This window comes from Epinephelus lanceolatus, chromosome 14 (assembly GCF_041903045.1).
Source record: "Epinephelus lanceolatus isolate andai-2023 chromosome 14, ASM4190304v1, whole genome shotgun sequence".
NCBI lineage: Eukaryota > Metazoa > Chordata > Actinopteri > Perciformes > Serranidae > Epinephelus > Epinephelus lanceolatus.
In genome coordinates this window covers 37,954,027-37,975,111 of record NC_135747.1, presented here as the reverse complement: position 1 = coordinate 37,975,111, position 21,085 = coordinate 37,954,027, and the positions used below count along the sequence as shown (strand labels likewise).

The window sequence follows — 21,085 nt, the reverse complement described above, 5'->3', positions numbered from 1 at the left end:
GTAATAAACATGCTGAAAATACATTTTTGATATAAAGAAAAATGCCGAAGTGAAGAGTGGATCATTCTGATTTTTTTTTACCATATTTACTTACTCATCTACAAGGTAGGAACACTTTGAGAGAGGCAGGGAAACATTAAAACTGCTAGATTTGTGAATGGGGTTTGGTGTGACTCTTTGCGAGTGTTTTTCCGAGACAACAGCGCCGCTCAGTGGTACTAACCCTGCAATGCAGCCATTCCCAAACGACGGTGTCCTCAGAGGGTCAAAATAGCCGTCATTGAACTCCTGTAGGAAAAAAGGCGAAGTGTGTTTGTTGTGCTCGGAGGCGGAGGGAGGCGGCAGACTGAAGACGAGGTCGGGTAGACTCGTTTTCATTTCCATCGCTCATATATAAATGTTTCAGTCCGCTGAGTCGGTCACAGAGTATCGGACAGCACAGAGGAGCTAGCTGAGGCTAGGCTAACTAACGGAGGCTAGGCTAACTAACGGGAGTTTAAACAGACGTTATTTAGCTTACTGTTAGCATGATGCTAACATCTCAGTCCAACATGGCGGAATAACAAACTAAACTGCAGTTAAACTGAAACATTCAGCGTTTGATTTGAAGCTCAGTTAACTGGATTTAGTGGCTGAGATTTAATTAAAAGTTTAAGAGTCAGTTCTTACAGAATAGTTGACCAAGAAACATGCGAAGTGATTGGAGAAATGATCATGCTCAGTAGTTTTGTAATGTTATCAATGAGGTGTTAAACTGTCAGATTTTTAAATGGAGTTTGGTCTGACTGTCTTGAATATGATGTGTCTTGAGACATGCTGAATTGAAGAGTGGATACTTCTCTTTATCTCTTTTGTTTTGCAGTGTTATTTATGAGGTGTTAACATTTGACTAGATATTAAAATGCCAGATAATTTAAATCAGTTTGGAATGGCATTCATAAATATAATTGGACATTAGCATTGGAGTATGAAACATTTTAGGAGTGGATTCGTTGCATTCACAACCTCTTTTACAGTATTACCGACTGTGCTGTAGCTGGGTTCACTTTGCTGGGTTAAAATGTCAGATTTCTAAATGGAGTTTGGTGGGTGATGTGTGTATCATCATTTCCATGGCACTGATGTGAGACATCATAAAACATAAGACGTGTCTAATTGAATTCCTTTTTATGAACAATTTTGTAATATTTGGTGGCACACAGTGATGTTTTGGTGAAAAATAATGGTGTGATATGTTGCTGCATAACTTCTACCAGTTTTTATTACAACAATATTTAACTGTCAGATTAACTGATACTCATACAGTCTGAAATACAACATTAAAACTAACCTGTAAATAAAGATCACGTTTTGTCTTCTTGTATGAAGGAGGTGGTGATGTCACTCAGATATCTGACGCTTGGGCAGTTACCATGGAGACAGATGGCGACAGAAACAATAATGTCAGCAGTCCTGAACCTGAACAGGTGAGACACGCTGACATTAGCGCTGCTAACAGTTGACCTCTGCCTCCAGTCTTTGAGCTAAGCTAGGCTGACAGTTTCCTATTTGCTTTCAGACTTTGTGCTAAGCTAGGCTAACAGCTTCCCTCTGCTTCCAGTCTTTGCACTATGCTAGGCTAACACATTCCCTTTTGCTTCCAGTCTTTGTGAAAAGTTAGGCTCACAGCTTCCCTCTGCTTCATGTCCTTGTGCTATGCTAGGCTAAAAGTTTCCTTCTGCCTCCAGTCTTTATGCTAAGCTAGGCTAACAAATTCCCCTTTGCTTCCAGGCTTTGTGCAATGCTAGGCTAAAGGTTTCCTTCTGCTTCCAGGCTTTATGCTAAGCTAGGCTAACACATTCCCCTTTGCTTCCAGTTTTGGTGCTAAGCTAGGCTAACAGCTTTCCTTTGCTTCCAGACTTTGTGCTATGCTAGGCTAACTCTTTCCCTTTGCTTCCAGTCTTTGTGCTAAGCTAGGCTAACAGTTTCTCCAGCATAACTCCCCTTCAGACTTTGTTGCTTGTGTCTTTCTTTTTTTCTTTTTCTTTTTCTTTTTTTGTGTGAAAACAGACGTGAGAAAGTACAAGTTGTTACGTTTTTATTAAATAGTTTGGTGTTTTGGTAAATTTGATGTAATCAGACTTGAATTATTTTTATTTTTTTGTTCATAACGAGACGAAAATAAACCATCAGTTTTTCTGACACCAGTCTGCAGATCCTGGATCAGACCTGTTGTTTGGCTCCACCTCCTCCCTTGATTCACCTGAAACAGGAGCCGCACTAAACCCCGCCCCACCGTCAGCTGACCCCGACCCATCTGATCCCTTTGTTGACACCTCAGTGACATCACAGCTGCTGGCTCCGGCTGTGGCGACATGTCCCAGTCAGCTGATCATCGTGGAGCAGCGAGGAGACACGCTGCCTGCCGAGCGCATGGTGAGACTCAGATCAGCTAAGAACGGATCAGTTTGTAGATTATTTTTTCATTCAAGTGTGTTTCTGTGTGTGTCAGGTGATCGTGACGGGCCAATCAGAGGGCAGAGAGGTGTTTGTCATCCCGTCCAATCAGCTGGCGGTGATCTCCAGTAGCCCAGCAGGTACTGAAGGAGAATTCTGATTGGAGGAAGAGGACAGTGATGTCAGTCAGTGTTGTTTATTTTGTTTGTTAATGTGTGTGTAGGTCCTGTTGTAAACATCCCGGTAACCACGGTAACAGACTCCAGCAGCAGTCGACCTCCCAGAGAGCAGCCGGCAAACGGCAGGTTGGCCTCAGTATCCCATAATCCATTTCACCGTGTCACTGGTTGATTCATTCAGGCTCTCATCACTTGCAGTCAGGAAGTGATCACATGATGTCTGTCAGAGGCGTCTGCAGGCGGCGAGTGTTCGATTCTCACAGGATCAGTTTAGGTGGAATTCTCAGTAGGAGCTCCAGCCGGTGCGCTACAGAGTGCTGTTAATTTACCAGAGGCATTTTATATCTGGCCGACTTTTGGAGACTATGGCGGGGCAAATTAGACTATGGTGGGCCGCCCTAGTCCCGTCAATGTATAGGAAACACTGGATGATACGTCATGTTTGTAGTCGACCAATGAAGATGAGTTTACATATCACCTTGGGTTCGTCCTTCACCTTCTCAAAATGATCCCACACTTTGGATTTCCTGCCCGACATGTTATTAACTAGCCTGTGGAATAACCGCAGGTACCAGCCCTGGAAATTAACCTGACTCCTGTCTGACTGCTGAGCGTGGACACTTCCTGTGTCTGTCCTTTCAAATTAAAGTCCCACATGATTCAGTCATATAGGTTTGGATTTATTTTGACAAGGTGCAGCTCCTAATAGAGTTTCAGATTTGTTTGTTTTTTTTCTTTTTTCTCCGAATAAGCAACCATTGAAATCTTGCCGATCAATGACCTTTCTGGTCGACTAACGTTGACTGTTAGGAGACAGCCCTAGTTTCAACAGTAGCCCAGAGCAGACAAACAAAACACTAGCTCTAGGTAGGGACATTCATGTTTTCATAGTCAGCTGCTACTATGCAACGAGCAGCATCGGAAAAACACTGAACATGAAACTGTATTCAGTGTTTTTACTGGTTTAAATCAGCTGGTCTCATTTATAAACACTGCATACGCACATTTTTTTCTGTTTTATAAATGAGAGCCCTGGTGTGTGTGTTTTGGAGAGGAAGAGACCTCTGTGGATAATTCAACTCCTGAACAGTGAACACTGAAAGAATTCCAACCAGGAGAAGTTTCAGCTGGTTGTAATCTGTGAGCCTCACTGATAGATGCCATTTAATACTGAATCCTGAATCTGACACACTGGAGCTTTATTTAAAGTTCAGGTCTTTGTATGTTTGTTTCAGCAGTCCGGATGTTTCTGCTGGTAAGAAGCCACGGCTCTCCGGCGTCCCCAGCTGGGCTCTGAGACTCCGTAACGTGCAGGTCAGTTTGTTTACTCTGTATCATGGATGTGACTAAAGCAGTTTGACTGTATTGTTTTCTGTAGTTTTTGAAGACTCTCAGTCATCCACATCATGGTAATCTCAGGCTGCTTTCAGCCCTAGAGTCGTCTCCTTTGCTCTGAATCAGGGACTCATGTTGTTCCAAAGTTGTATAATTGCCTAGAGTTGGTTCGTGTTCTCACGGCAGCATTTACAAGAGGACCAGATCAAATGCCTTGTGTGAGAAAGCTGCTCTTGATTGGTCAGAATTTCCATGTGGGAAAAATCCAGGAAGTAAAGCAAACGTTGAAGAAGAGTACACTTGCAAGATAAATGTGACACTTTCTAATGTCACAATGGAGGGACAACTACGCAGGTTGATTTTAGCGCTGCTCATCGTGGACTATATTGCTGTCATTGTTCATTTTAGTCAAACCATACAGTTTGAAAACGAGGCGCGGCTCCAACTAGAAAACAATGTTTTGATGCATTGGATGTGCTGAATGTGCATATTAAGGCAGTACAGGAGGAGGTGCACATTAATAATCCTCCAGGACTGTAACATGCTCATGTTTAACCCAAACAATGTGTCATGTGACTGCAGTTGCTTCACATCCAGGTCGGAACACCTTCTCGCCACAAACCAACCGCACCAGAGTTCGTTTGTAACCGGACTGAGACCACCTCTTCAAGAAGGTCTCAGTCTGGTTGTTTTGGTGCGCACCTGAGTGTGATTGCTGTGTTCACACCTGCCCAAACGAACCGCACTGGGGGGGGAAACAAACTTTAGTGTGATTGAACCGAACCAAACAGGGCAGGTGTGAAAGCACCCTTAAGTGTTATATCGTAGGCAGCTGGACTTGCTTGAGTTTCTTGAAGATGTTTCACCTCTCATCCAAGAAGCTTCTTCAGTTCTAATGGACTGATGCGGAGTCACAGGCTTCAAACTCTGTGTGAGTGTGAACCCTAACAGAGTCGAGGGTTTAAATGCTGCGACTCCGCACCAGTCTGTTAGAACTGAAGAAACCTGTTAGATGAGAGGTGAAAAGTCTTCAGGAAACTCAAGCAAGTCAAGTTGCCTACAACATAGCATTTAGGATTGTTTTCTGTTGGACTATCCAAACTGCCCGCAAGCAACAAGATGCGATGTTGCGTGTGAGTGAGTCTATGTGTGTGTGTTGCAAAAGGGTCTGGGTCAGTACGGAGGATGTTAAGTTGCATGCAAGACTAGCGAACTAACATCACTTAGCTTTGGTGAAGCCAACTATCAAATAACCTAACTACAAACAATCACAACAGTAACTCATTGAAAACATCATATTAATACATGTAACACATACATTGATAAAGGCTAACAGTCTTGTTTAGAACTGTGGTTCCAGAATCAGTCTTTCCTGTGTCCTTGTTCCAAACGTGCAAATATGATACTCCTAGCAGAGTTCAAAGTCTAGTGCTAACTTAACTAACAGGGGAAGAACAGGGGAAGGGCACCTGCGTATGTCCTACCTCTGTGGAGGTCCAGAGGAAAGTGAGCTGTAGAGTAAAAGCATTTCCCTAAGTTGGCCTGGTGACATCACAGGTCACATGTCACTGTGAAAGTATTGCCCAATCAAGTTTGAAACCTGGGTCCATGGGCAGGCCTCACACTAAGGTGTGACAATGAGGCATCCTGTGGAGATGAGTGCCAAATGGTTGTCTTTTATTTGAAGAACAAAGGGTCTTAGCCACCATTTCAGACAGCAGGACCACAGCTGCTGGTTCGTTTACATGACGTGACAGAGTTTCATATTTAACAGATTGAGTGTGGCGAGAGAGCGTCCGATGTAACGCAATGCAGCTTGTTAGTCTGACACTCCCATTCCGTCAGGACAGGGTGTAAGTTTCCTTCGGTGTTAACAGAGATAAAAACTGATAAAATCATTCATTATTTCCATCTTAAAAAGAATCAGACTGAAATGAGTGTTTGTCCCCACAGTGTCTCAGGGGACAGGTGACAGTACCTTGTGAATCTGTTTTGACATCATGGTCTTGTGTCAGTAGAAGTTGGGAGACTCCTTCAGAGGGTTCTGCTGTTCGGAGGCGGAGCTGGAGGCCATCTTGTTGCTCCATAAGCAGCAGACTGGATGTGTCTTTGGGACTCGTCAGTCTCCGTCTGTGGACAAACCCGCAACCAGACTCATGTGGAAGTCTCAGTACGTCCCCTATGACGGCATCCCCTTCGTCAACACAGGTCAGTTTATTTTATTTGAAGGTATTTTATCAGTTTAATGACGTTTTGAGCTGAACTAACTTCAGTGTCTCAGTCTCACTGTGATAGTACAAAGTTTCACTGGACAGAAAATTTTAGATGTGAAAATTTTCTCCCTGTAAATCTTCCTGTTGTTCCAAACCGTTTAATTTACTTGGAGACGCAGCAATTTATCATCTGACCTTCGGTATCAGCCAGTATTCTCCTTGTTGACTGCCATCAGCCGATCAGCAATTAAGATAACTTCACAGAAGGCAGTGGAGGATGTTTTCTGTTGTGTCTCCTGACTGACTGATCCTGGTGACAAAAGAAAAGGTGTTTGGGACAGAGATGGAGTCCATTGTCCTGAAGGCATTCCCAGAAGAGTAAAAGCATGTATGGGACAAACAGAGACAGAATCCAATGTCCCAACGGTGTCACAGGAACAATAGAAAAGGTGTTTGATACGAACAGAGACAGTGTACGACGTCCAGATGGTATCCCTAAGACAATAGAAAGCCTGTTTTGGATGGCCAGAAATGGCGTCCAACATACCGACAGGGACGCAGGGATCATAGAAAAGGTGTTTGGGTCAAACAGACTCCTATCTTTGTTTTAACATCAGTATTTTTATGTCTGAGATTCAGATTTTTTATTGCGTAAATGTTTTATACCTGTTTAATGAGTGTTAATGGACTCTGACGTTATAATGATCATCAATAACTTTAATAATCATACGCAGACTGTGAACTCAAACTAGAAGAGATCAGTTTTTTATGTTGAAACTGTGGCAGAAGAAAAATAAAGACAGATGAAAAGAGAAAGTAAAGAAATAAGAGGTTTAGAGGGTATGTAAAAGTATTGCTCAGTGAAGTGATGATCAGTGTGTGTGTGTGTGTGTGTGTGTGTGTGTGTGTGTGCTTCAGGCAGCAGAGCGATTGTGATGGAGTGTCAGTTTGGACCTCGCAGGAAAGGACTGCAGCCAAACAGGAACTGTGACCTCCCTGCAGACACAGCGTCATACAGAGCTACCTGTCCTGCCAGGTACGGGTTAGGGTTAGGGTTAGACATATTGACATGTTCTTCATACGAGTATTTCTGCAGCACAGTGATGAGTTGTCGCCTGTTTCAGGATCTACATAAAGAAAGTTCGTAAGTTTCCAGACTTCAAAGTTCCAACAGAGGAGACAGCAGACAGGAGGACAGTGAGACAGGAGCAAGAGAAGGCCTTTCAGAGTCTGAAGAACCAGAACCTGGAGACAGGAGGAGTCATCAGGTACAACGACACACCTGACGCTCACACAGTCTGCGTGTTCGTAATCTGAACACACGCAGTCTGTGTGTGCTAACTGACTGATCTTCATCATGTTCACCTGTGTGTGTCTCTGTTCAGATTTTACCTGCAGCTCCCCACAGAGAGAGCTCACCTGTATCACACTGTGGACACGCCCCCCATCCCCCCACCTCCCCCTGACCTGTCCCCTCCCCCCACCCAGCCAGAGGAGGAAGAAGAAGAGGAGGCAGGAGAGCAGGTAGGAGTGCAGGAGGAGATTCCAGGACTTGTTGAAGAGGTTTGAGGGGTCCTGGAGTCCCTCTTTAATATTTAACATGTTTTGTATGGGCTTCATCCATAAAACAGTTCAATGACGTCTCATGGAAGATTTAAGGGTCCTTGACAAGATTAAAATCATTGAAGAAGCTCCATGGTTCCTTGAAAAGGTTATTGGAATCCTTGAGACGGCTTAAAAAGTACTTTAAGGGGTTCTTGATGTAAGAAATCATCAAGAAGGGTCTAGAAGTCTCAGAGGGAACTGGTTACTAGAATAAGGTCCTTGAGAACATTGTAGGAGTTCCTGTGGACGTTCTGGTTCTGGGGCTCTTTGGGAAACCTTGAAGAAGGTCTCAGCATCATTGATTCCTTAAACTTCCACCAGGAATCACTGAGGAGATTGAAGAAGTCCTTGAGGGAGCTTCAGGAGTCTTTGAAGAGGCTTTAGGAGTCCTTTAGGCAACTCCAGGAGTCTTTGAAGAGGCATAGGAGTCCTTGAGAAGACTCCAGGAGTCCTTGAAGGGGCTCCAGGGGTCCTTGAGGGAGCTCCAGGAGTCCTTGAGGGAGCACCAGGAGTCCTTAAAAGGATCCAGGGTTCCTTGAGGAGGCTCCATGAGTCCTCAGCAGTGGTGGGACAGTCTGTCCTGATGGTGGCGCTGTAGGAGACACGATGGAGTCATTGACATGTAAAAGGTTGATGGTGTTGATCTGATTATTGATGATTGGTATTGATTGATTACTGATTGTATGGATCATATTGATCGTGATGTCAGGCTGTCATCACTGTTAGTATGTCTTTGTTAGCATCATGCTAACAGCGTTGTGTCCCCGTCAGGACGGAGCCGCCCCGTCTCGTCTCCACCCTCGGGTGGCGGAGAGGATCAGACAGCTGGTGGCTGCAGGTCATCATCAGGTCTACAACATCCGCAAACAGCTCAGGTAGGATCACACCTGTGACCCCGCCCCTCCACACACACCTGTTACATGTGTGTTACATGTTGTGTGTGTGTGTGTGTGTGTGTGTGTGTGTGTGTGTGTGTGCTCAGGCGTTTTGTGGAGAAGGAGCTGTTTAAATGTGACGGTCTTCCAGAGAGACACAACCTCAGATTCTTCCCCACCGTCAACGACATCAAGAACCACATTCACGAGTCCCAGAAGGCCCTGGGGCTGACGGCTGCCACCGCTGCAGAGGTCCAACACACACACACACACACACACACACACACACACACACACAATACTCAAGTACATGTACCTCTAAATTGTACTTCAGGTACAAACTCAGTAACTTTCCAGGCTGTGTCTGTGGTCTGAAGTGAGTGTGTCTCCCTCTAGTGGACAGAAGACAGTACTGACCCTCTGATGGAGACCGTCACTCTGACACTGACTCCTGCTGCTGAAGGTAACACACACACACACACACACACACACACACACATTTCATTTCTCTGAATTCAGATTAAAAACAGAAACATTATTATAAATGGAAACAGTTCTTGATGATGTTCCAGCAGTCCTTGATGGGGCCCTAGGAGGCCTTGAGAAGTAAACACTAAAATAAAACAATAGAGACTCTATTAAAGTAAATGAAGATATTGAGAACAGAGATATGAACACATGACTGGAGGGTAAGAGGGTTCATGATGAGTACTGAGCCACACAGACTGACGCTTGTACTGAAGGACGTCAGCCATGTTGCCTTTAGGACAGTAACTGTGAATAGGTCATGTCCTCTAGCCGTGTCTCTTTGTCTCCAGGTGTGGACGGCACTGAGTCTTTGTCTCCTGAAGCTGTGCAGCTCTTTAGCTCTCTGTCGTCTCTGCAGCCGAGGATCTTCGCTCAGCTGCAGGTCAGATAATAATCAATCACTTCACAGTCACGTTCACTGAAGCTGAATGAACGTGTGAATGTTGTTTTTACTGACAGGGAATCCTGCAGCCGCTCCCCCCTCCTCCCCCTCTCCCTCTGTCCCCCTCCCTGCTGCCGGTCGTCAGCCCCTCCTCCTTCCTCCAGCCTGCTGTAGGAGAGTCAGAGGAGGAGCTCCATGAGGGGCAGCAGCTCTGTGGAGGAGCCCAGCAGGAGGTGCAACTGCAGATCATCAACTCTCCTGACACCACTGAGGATGGTAATCATACACACTAAGCCCCACCCCCCTTTAGTTACTGACTTTTTTTAAACACAAAATACTGTAGTAAGCTAACGATAAGCTAACTGTTAGCCTTGGCAGTAGCACGAGCATACATGCTAACATTAGCAGCTGACATCAGAGCAGATAAATAATGTTTAACCCTTAAACCTTTGTGTTTTTGGTTTGTGTATCATTCTCAGCTCTGATTGGTGGAAACGTGCTTCAGGTGGAGGTTAAGGAAGAAGAGGAGGAGATGAAGATGAAGGAGATGGAGGACTTTACTGGTTCTTGTTGAACCCTCAGCACTTATCCAGTAACTCAGTATGTGACACCAGTTTTAACACCAGTTATTCACATTACTTCAACGTTCCCTCTGAGCCACTGACAGACTTTTACTGTGAAACATCTGAGCTGAGAACCGGAGTTTTATCGATGGGACCTAACAACAATGGAAAAAACAGTGAAGGTGACTGATTTTGGAAATGATCAGTGAACGGAAACAGGACGTTCCCAGGAGGTTCTGGGTAAACTGCAGAAGGTGAATAAGAGCAGTGTGCTTGGCCCACATGGGGTCACACGGGACGACCTCCTGATGTGGGACATGAAAGGTGGAAAGTTGGCGGACCTGTTAAACTGTCTTATGTTGTTGAAAACTTCTGGAATGCTTGAAACATGTGCAACATGAATCAGAGGCATCTAGAACATCATGAGGACGTTCTCAAGACCGTCGACCTGGAGACAGACTGAGGTTACTCTGTTACAAATGAAGGGTTGGTTCTCTGTGGAGGTCAATAACCACCATTAATGTCTGTTTCTATGGTCTAATGATTTCCCAGAGTCTACAGTAACTCTCTGTAGTGTGTGACATCATGTAAATGCAAAATTATAGACCCTTCTGGTGTGGATATCACAATGACATCATTTTATTATCTGGAGGTGCAGCTGCCTCTCCCCCACAGGGCTGTAGGCTACACAGGAGTCTTAAAATGTGTTTGTCTTGTTGTGTTATTGGGAGCCAGAATAGAAGGAGTCATGGCTCAAAACCAGCCGCCACTGCCCGTCAACAAAAACAAAGACAACTATGGTTAAATGTGATAAGACCAAAGGACTGGACGGAGGCCATCATCAAAAATGCTCACATGTGCAGCGCACACTTCATATCAGGTTAGGGAAAAAGTATTTCCTGTTGTAGGGATGAATAAGGTTATGTGTATTAAGGGTTATCATGTCCACCTCATCAGAAACTGGGGAGGGATTAAGAGGAATATTGGATTTCTCTGGAACACTAACTTTTTAGCACATTAGCTAACGTTAGCTTCGATAGCAAAACAAACAAGTGTGGTCCTCCTTTGTAAGATTGGCTTCCTGTGACATCATCCATCCACTGAGTGAGAGCATACGGGTCGGCCAGTCTGGTCCCGTTGGTCAGTGTTTACTTATTCAAGTAACACTGGCGGTCCCGGAGAGTGAGTGACCTGACATGGTGTGTTGGTAAATTCAGTCTGACGCTCTACACTAAAATGAGAGCCCTGTTGGTTGAAGAAACGGAGCATAATATGTCTACACAAATTAACAGTTAAGTTAATCACACATTCACTGCGCTCGGCGCTCTGCTGCTCTGAGAGTGCGGTGCTCTGGATAACTGAACGATACATTCTGACAGCGCTCCGAATTTACAAACGGTCCAGTGTGTGCGCTCCGGCACTCAGAATGGGTATTTCTGAACGCACCATTCTCATCATCTTCCTCCATTGTCTAAAACAAGACAACAGAACTTGCTAGCTAATGTCTGTGGAGAATTGTTTTGCCTCCACCAAAAAACATCATACTGTTTACTAACAGTAAAAGGGTCTGTTGATATCAGCTGATGTGACGTGTAGGTTTGCAACGATGTACCGTTTTTAAGGTATACTGTGATGGTTATACCGTGTGCATTTGCTTATCTGCGATTTTTTTTAAAAACTGCAACTGGACAAAATCTTAACTTTATTTTAGTTATTTTCAAAAGGGAAGATTTTTGACGTAAACTTAAATTGAAAAAATGGTTTCAAGTTTCAGTTATAGTAATAAAACATTTGCTTAACCAAAAATAACCTTTCCGTTTTAACTCCTTTAACGATCATTCTGACTGATGATAATGATAATTACGTAATAATGTGATACCATGAAATCGTGTTATTTTCTGAGACGGTTATCGTACCTTGGAAATGTCATACCATTGCAGCCCCAGTGATGAGTGGTTGTAGACTTTAAACTTGCAAATGTGAATTTTGTTGATGTAAATAATATCCTGTTTATTTCTGTACAGTTTAAATATTTGCACTTTAAGATGGAAAATGTTCTCAATAGATTATTTAATGAGCTTTTATTGTGTTTGTTTTTCTTCTTAGGAGCTTGAAAACTACGTGTGAGTGTCATTAAAACAACATGCTATACTATGACTTTTTTTTCATGGTTTTGGACGACATACTATACTATGACTTTTTTTTCATGGTTTTGGACGACATACTATACTATGACTTTTTTTCATGATTTCGGACAACATACTATACTATGACTTTTTTTCGTGGTTTTGGACGACATGCTATACTATGACTTTTTTTCATTATTTTGGACGACATACTATACTATGATGTTTTTTCATGATTTTTGACAACATACTATACTATGACTTTTTTTCATAATTTCAGACAACATACTATACTATTACTTTTTTTCATGGTTTTGGACGACATGCTATACTATGACTTTTTTTCATTATTTTGGAAGACATACTATACTATGACTTTTTTTCATTGTTTTTGATGACATACTATACTATGATGTTTTTTCATGATTTTTGACAACATACTATACTATGACTTTTTTCATTATTTTGGACGACATACTATACTATGATGTTTTTTTCATTTTTGACAACATACTATACTATGACGTTTTTTTCATTTTTGACAACATACTATACTATGACGTTTTTTCGTTTTTGACAACATGCTATACTATGACGTTTTTTCATGATTTTTGACAACATACTATACTATGACTTTTTTTCATTATTTTGGACGACATACTATACTATGACTTTTTTTCATTATTTTGGAAGACATACTATACTATGACGTTTTTTCATTTTTGACAACATACTATACTATGACTTTTTTTTAGTAATTTTGGAAGACATACTATACTGACTTTTTTTCATGATTTTGGAAGACATGCTATACTCTGATGTTTTTTCATGATTTTAGACAACATACTATACTATGACTTTTTTTTCATGATTTTGGACGACATCCTATACTATGGCATTTTTTCATTTTTGAGAACATACTATACTATGACGTTTTTTCATGATTTTGGAAGACATACTATACTATGACGTTTTTTCATTATTTTGGAAGACATACTATACTATGACGTTTTTTCATGATTTTGGAAGACATACTATACTATGACGTTTTTTTTCATTTTTGACAACATACTATACTCTGACGTTTTTTCATGATTTTTTACAACATACTATACTATGATGTTTTTTCATGATTTTTGACAACATGCTATACTATGACTTTTTTTTCATTATTTTGGACGACATATTATACTATGGCGTTTTTTCATTTTTGAGAACATACTATACTATGACGTTTTTTCATGATTTTGGAAGACATACTATACTATGACGTTTTTTTCATTTTTGACAACATACTATACTCTGACGTTTTTTCATGATTTTTGACAACATGCTATACTATGACTTTTTTTTCATGATTTTGGAAGACATACTATACTATGATGTTTTTTCATTTTTGACAACATACTATACTATGACTTTTTTTTGGTAATTTTGGAAGACATACTATACTATGACGTTTTTTCATGATTTTGGAAGACATACTATACTATGACTTTTTTTGGTAATTTTGGAAGACATGCTATACTATGACGTTTTTTCATGATTTTTGACAACATACTATACTGTGACGTTTTTTTAGTAATTTTGGACGACATACTATGATGTTTTTTCATGATTTTTGACAACATACTATACTATGACCTTTTTTCATGATTTTTGACAACATACTATACTACGACTTTTTTTTCATTATTTTGGACGACATACTATACTATGACGTTTTTTCATTTTTGACAACATGCTATACTATGACTTTTTTCATTATTTTTGACGACATACTATACTATGACTTTTTTTTAGTAATTTTGGAAGACATACTATACTATGACTTTTTTTCATGATTTTGGAAGACATGCTATACTCTGACGTTTTTTCATGATTTTAGACAACATACTATACTATGACGTTTTTTCATGATTTTTGACAACATGCTATACTATGACTTTTTTTTCATTATTTTGGACGACATACTATACTATGACTTTTTTTTTCATGATTTCGGACAACATACTATACTATTACTTTTTTTCATGGTTTTGGACGACATGCTATACTATGACTTTTTTTCATTATTTTGGACGACATACTATACTATGATATTTTTTCATGATTTTTGACAACATACTATACTACGACTTTTTTTTAGTAATTTTGGAAGACATACTATACTCTGACGTTTTTTCATGATTTTTGACAACATACTATACTATGATGTTTTTTCATGATTTTTGACAACATGCTATACTATGACTTTTTTTTCATTATTTTGGACGACATACTATACTATGGCGTTTTTTCATTTTTGAGAACATACTATACTATGACGTTTTTTCATGATTTTTGACAACATACTATACTATGACTTTTTTTGGTAATTTTGGAAGACATACTATACTATGACTTTTTTTCATGATTTTTGACAACATACTATACTATGACGTTTTTTCATCATTTTGGAAGACATACTATACTTTGACGTTTTTTCATTTTTGACAACATACTATACTACGACTTTTTTTGGTAATTTTGGAAGACATACTATACTATGACTTTTTTTCATTATTTTGGACGACATACTATACTATGACTTTTTTTCATTATTTTGGACGACATACTATACTATGACTTTTTTTCATTATTTTGGAAGACATACTATACTATGACTTTTTTTCATTATTTTGGACGACATACTATATACTATGACTTTTTTTCATTATTTTGGACGACATACTATACTATGACTTTTTTTCATTATTTTGGAAGACATACTATACTATGACGTTTTTTCATGATTTTTGACAACATAATATACTATGACGTTTTTTCATGATTTTTGACAACATAATATTCTATGACGTCTTTTCATTTTTGACAACATACTATACTATGACTTTTTTTTGGTAATTTTGGAAGACATACTATACTTTGACGTTTTTTCATTTTTGACAACATACTATACTACGACTTTTTTTGGTAATTTTGGAAGACATACTATACTATGACTTTTTTTCATTATTTTGGACGACATACTATACTATGACTTTTTTTCATTATTTTGGACGACATACTATACTATGACTTTTTTTCATTATTTTGGAAGACATACTATACTATGACTTTTTTTCATTATTTTGGACGACATACTATATACTATGACTTTTTTTCATTATTTTGGACGACATACTATACTATGACTTTTTTTCATTATTTTGGAAGACATACTATACTATGACGTTTTTTCATGATTTTTGACAACATAATATACTATGACGTTTTTTCATGATTTTTGACAACATAATATTCTATGACGTCTTTTCATTTTTGACAACATACTATACTATGACTTTTTTTTGGTAATTTTGGAAGACATGCTATACTATGACGTTTTTTTCATGATTTTGGACGACATACTATACTATGACTTTTTTTTAGTAATTTTGGACGACATACTATGACGTTTTTTCATGATTTTTGACAACATACTATACTATGACTTTTTTTCATTATTTTGGAAGACATACTATACTATGACGTTTTTTCATGATTTTGGAAGACATACTATACTATGACGTTTTTTCATTATTTTGGAAGACATACTATACTATGACGTTTTTTCATGATTTTTGACAACATACTATACTATGACTTTTTTTCATGATTTTGGACGACATACTATACTATGACTTTTTTTCATTATTTTGGACGACATACTATACTGTGACGTTTTTTCATGATTTTTGACAACATACTATACTATGACTTTTTTTCATTATTTTGGACGACATACTATACTATGACGTTTTTTCATTTTTGACAACATACTATACTATGACTTTTTTTCATGGTTTTGGACAACATACTATACTATGACGTTTTTTCATTATTTTGGACGACATGCTATACTATGACTTTTTTCATGATTTTGGAAGACATACTATACTATGACGTTTTTTCATTATTTTGGAAGACATACTATACTATGACCTTTTTTTATTTTTGACAACATACTATACTATGACTTTTTTTTGGTAATTTTGGAAGACATACTATACTATGACTTTTTTTCATGATTTTTGACAACATACTATACTATGACGTTTTTTCATGGTTTTGGACGACATACTATACCATGACGTTATTTCATGATTTTTGGTGACATACTATACTATGACGTTTTTTCATGGTTTTGGACGACATACTATACCATGACGTTATTTCATGATTTTTGGTGACATACTATACTGACGTTTTTTTATGATTTTGGACGACATAATATGACTTTTTTCATGATTTTGGACGACATACTATACTATGACGTTTTTTCATGGTTTTGGACGACATACTATACCATGACGTTTTTTCATGATTTTTGGTGACATACTATACTATGACATTTTTTCATGAGTTTGGGTGACATAATATGACTTTTTTCATGATTTTGGACAACATACTATACTATGACTTTTTTTTGGGATTTTTGACGATATACTATTCCTTTTTATATGTTTGTAACGTACTATAGTATGGGATTGTCATATTTTACAACATAGTAAATTCTGACTTTTTTATATTTTCATAACATACTGTACTGTGACTTTTTTGTAACATAGTATACTATAACTTTTTCTTGAAATGACTTGACAATGTTTTTTTTAAGATATTGCACTCTGAGTTTTTTTATGTTTTTTTTTTTGTTATTTTTAAGACTCTTTAATGACAAGCTGTACCAACACTTTCATAATATTTTTACTATATATCCTGCAATCATTTTTTATAACATTTTGGCAGCTATATATATATATATATATATATATATATATATATATATATATATATATATATATATATACATCCTAACTGTGGTCTAGATTAAATGTACCTAATTTGAGTTAAACATGAGAGCAGGAAAGACACAGGAAACAGAGAGCACATGTGTAGTGCTGAAATCATGCTTTATTAAATCAGAAATGCATAAAACTCAAGGAGGATGAAATATATGTCTACATTAACAGATCAATTAAATCAAAGTGCAGGGAAAAACATGACTTTTCTTTTCTCTCACAGGAGGTGGAGTCCCTGTGGCAAACAAAAGACCCTGACTACTGACAAGGTGAACTGACTACAAGCTACAAACACTCCCACTGCAACACACAAACACATTAGCTAGCTATCCTCCGAGAGACAGCGCTGCTTCTGCACAGCAGAGCCGGCGGTGACTTCCTCTTTTATGGCCAGGAGATGTTACGTTTTTGAAAGCCGGTCCGGCCGTCCTGTGCAGAAACAGCGCTCTTTATTAAAATGATCTAAACGCTGAGAGTGCAGGCCGCTCGCACTCTGAGCTGGTCATCAAATCATGGTGGTATGACACAGTCAGTCTGAGCACAAGGCCAGTTCATGCTGCTTACATGAGGGTAATGCAAACAGCATTCAGGGTCTTACGCTCATGGTACAACTCATAGGAAACTGTAATATCTCACGCAGACGCGTGTCCAAACAATAACTTTGTCTTTTTGTTTCATAACGTCAACAGGGAGCCTCTCTACCTGTTGAGGCAATCTTAAAGACTTCAACTTATCGTTGAGGCACAGAGTTTAGTTTCTCAGTTTGACAGGGTATTCGTTCTTAGTGAAACTTTCTCCTGTTAAAACATTTGTTCTTTTGTTTCAGTTAATATTATTGTCATAAATAACAATGCATACATTTCCCATAACCGTTAAATTCGGCTATATACATTATGTACATGTCACAGAAAAGTTGTTCAAAAATCCTAAGTCATAATTGTCCAATATGGCACATTTTATAACAACTTTAGACTTTAGTCTAGTTTGGCATAAATTAATGTCAAGTTTGGTACAAAAATAGTTCATATTTACAAGAACAGAAATCCAGGTCTTTATCACGTAAGATTATCGTTGCTAATTCACTAAATAAAAAGGTTGTGGAAGAGGGAAACGGGGATAAAGATTAACTTTTTTTTTTTTTCTTTTTACAGGGACCGAATGTGAACGTTGACAGTTGCAGAGTCGGAGCCGAACTCATTGGAAAGTCGGAGGGTGTACGCTCCGCTGTCTCCCTCCTTCACCCCAGAGATCACCAGGGTGGAGAGGTCGGCGGTGTTCTCCACGTGGCACCGCTCATTCCCGTTGGGGAGGGTCCGACCTGAGTGGACCCACTGGACGGAGGGTGCGGGATCTCCGGAGAACACTCCTGCCACAGTCAAGGACTTCCCCAGCTCAGTGCTGACATTCTGCGGGAGAGCTTCAATCTTTGGTGGAGTGCCTGTTGACAAGGAGAAGGAAGTGGTCAGTGAGGAAGGACATACGTTTGTAAAAACATGATAAATGATGACATAATAGTCACAGGAATACCAGACAGATTGTTTAATATCAATTATAAGTTTGGCATTTTTGAGACATGTTTAATTGTCGCATCACATTTGTATTTTCATTCCATCTTTACTCACAAAGATGTTCATATCATCTCACATCCACGTACAAGTCACCGACAGATTCAGGCAACTTTAAAAATGCATCTCACCTCTTTGAAGCCCTGTTGTGAGGGCCCTCAGCGAGGAGGAGGCCTCTGCATGCGAGTGAGCGGACATCTCCATCATTTGGCTGCTGGAGCTCATGGAAATCATTGACTCAGCCATCATGGCAGACATGCTAGATGTAGACATGCTCTCAAACGAATACTCGGCAGCGGAGCTGGAGCTGCTGCTGAAACTGCTGGCCTGCATGGAAGCTGCCTCCATACGAACTGATGAGCCAGATAAAGTTTTCTGCATGCTGGCAGCAGCGTCAGAAGCTCTTTGCTCTACAATAATCATTTTTGTTGGTTCTTCAACAAGAGCTGTGAGAATGCAAATGACAAGCACATTCCTCATGTCACAATGTGCACAGGTACAGTCCACTGTATGCATTCATGAGAGTAAGCTGGGGTGCTCAATGCCTCTGATTTCAGGGTTTGAATGTTGAATTTGATTTAAAATATTTGCTTTGATGCACTTCAAGTGTCATTTTCATCACAGAATTTAGTATCAGGCCAAGAAATACACTGAGACAGTGTTTAACTGCGTTTACTTGGGATGCAGAGGAAACTTACTGAGGACGTTAAGGGAGGACGTTGCGGAGCACTGTCCAAAGGCATTTGTGGCTTTTATTGTGTATTTCCCGCTGTCTGCAACTGTGGCCTCACAAATCTCCAGAGTGTACACAGTGTTCGAGTGGCTCAGTCTAATGTTTGATGTGACAGGTATCTGCAAAGAGACAAACAGTTGTGTTAACTCTGCTACACAAGATTCTGTTGTTTCATTTACCTTAACCTCCTGAGACCCTGTGTCCTCATGTGAGGACATCACATTTTGGGTTTCCTGCACCTTTAACTTCATTTTGCTTATCTTTGACCTGTTGTCCTCGTTCGTGGACACTTTTATCGCCTGTCTAGTCTTTGACTCGTTGTCCTTGTTTGTGGACACTTTTATCAACCATCTAGTCTTTGATTCGTTATCCTCGTTTGTGGATGCTTAAATCAACCATCTAGTCTTTGACCTGTTGTCCTTGTTTGTGGACACTTTTATCAACCATCTAGTCTTTGATTCGTTGTCCTCGTTCGTGGATGCTTATATCAACCATCCAGTCTTTGACCTGTTGTCCTTGTGTGTGGAAGCTTTTATCAGCCATCTAATCTTTGACCCCTTGTCCTTGTTTGTGGACGTTTTTGTCGACTATCTAGTCTCTGACCTATTGTCCTCGTTTGTGGATGCTTTTATCGGCTTTCTAGTCTTTGACCCATTGTCCTTGTTTGTGGACAGTTTTATCGACCATCTATTCTAACCCCTTCTTTTGAGGTACCAAATATGGGGACAGTACGGAACAGTTATATTGGTACCATTCACAAGTTTTCGCAGTGGAAACAGAAAAAAGCGTACCGAACTGAACTGTACCGTACTGCTCGGTGGAAACTACTATCAGGTAATGATGTGATGATGGGGAAGACAGAGGCCTGAGCCTTTTGTGGCAAAAAGAAAGAAAATTATGGCTATTCTGTTTTTTATTTGAGATCAATATATATCCAGGATTATGCAAACAACAACCTCCCGCAGCCATCATGGGGAAATACTGCCGTATTTACAGCAAAATACCACATTTGTACAGCAAGTTAAGGTAACGTCAGGTCATGACATTATGACACAGAGGACAGAAGCCTTTGGCTTTTTGTGGCAAAAACAACAAATGTTTTAGCTGTTATGATTCTTATTTTAAATCTACTTTTTTAAAGGCTCAGGTCCTATTGATCCCAAACAGAAGAAATAACAAATGCATGCCAAACAAAAGCTCAGAAGGTTTAAAACAGTTTAACAACAATTGCAACTAAGATCGGAACAAATCACTTTCTGGAGGATACTACTCACGGTCATGTTGTCTTTTAACCACTCCACGTCAGGGGAAGGCTCTCCTGCGAGTTCACATGTGAGTTTAACATTTTGTCCCTCATTCACAATCTGGGACCGGGGCTGCACCAGGATGTGAGGTGCGTCTGAGCGCTTGGCTGTGACCACAGTATCAAACTGACCCCGGACAGTGACTGTGCAGGTTGTTGATACTGCTCCGGCGCCATTTGTAGCAGTGCACTTGTACACACCGCTGTCAGAGGCCTCCACTTCATAGATTTCAAGATAAGCTGAGCCATACTCCTCAAAGATTTCATACTTCCCACCCTGAGACACAGCCTGTCAATCAGAAAAATATGGTTCAGTTACTGACCAATGAAATATGTCACTTTGTCCATTCTGTTTTTATCTGTTAAAAATTTAAAAGAACAGTAGAATAGGTAAAGTG

General features: G+C 39.8%; 2 protein-coding genes across 8 annotated transcripts in view; one reads left to right on the top strand and one right to left on the bottom strand.

The window, feature by feature from the left end:
• The first annotated feature begins 296 nt into the window (after positions 1–296).
• Positions 297–12,195, top strand: carf (calcium responsive transcription factor). 4 transcript variants are annotated; one of them, XM_078174673.1, is made up of 16 exons: positions 297–357; positions 1,369–1,466; positions 2,188–2,415; positions 2,492–2,576; positions 2,660–2,741; positions 3,854–3,929; positions 5,969–6,158; positions 7,082–7,199; positions 7,288–7,431; positions 7,549–7,687; positions 8,540–8,643; positions 8,751–8,895; positions 9,040–9,106; positions 9,462–9,553; positions 9,631–9,829; positions 10,033–12,195. In XM_078174673.1, exons 2-16 carry the CDS (start codon positions 1,413–1,415, stop codon positions 10,125–10,127), a joined length of 1,818 nt encoding a protein of 605 aa, XP_078030799.1. In that variant the 5' UTR covers positions 297–357; positions 1,369–1,412; the 3' UTR covers positions 10,128–12,195. The 4 variants fall into 4 exon arrangements, with proteins under 4 accessions (XP_078030799.1, XP_033469970.1, XP_078030798.1 ...); XM_033614079.2 differs by having other exon boundaries at positions 3,851–3,929; XM_078174672.1 differs by having other exon boundaries at positions 322–362; positions 3,851–3,929.
• Positions 12,196–17,178: 4,983 nt separating this feature from the next.
• Positions 17,179–21,085, bottom strand: part of ttn.1 (titin, tandem duplicate 1) — a 135,137-nt gene continuing 131,230 nt past the window's right edge. For all 4 annotated transcript variants that reach the window (XM_078174667.1, XM_078174668.1, XM_078174669.1 and 1 more), the window contains 4 exons: positions 20,659–20,976; positions 19,350–19,503; positions 18,783–19,097; positions 17,179–18,524 (listed from right to left, as the gene is read on the bottom strand). In XM_078174667.1, coding sequence (XP_078030793.1) covers positions 18,232–18,524; positions 18,783–19,097; positions 19,350–19,503; positions 20,659–20,976 — 1,080 coding nt within the window. In that variant the 3' untranslated portion in view covers positions 17,179–18,231. The remainder of the gene's footprint in view (positions 18,525–18,782; positions 19,098–19,349; positions 19,504–20,658; positions 20,977–21,085) is intronic.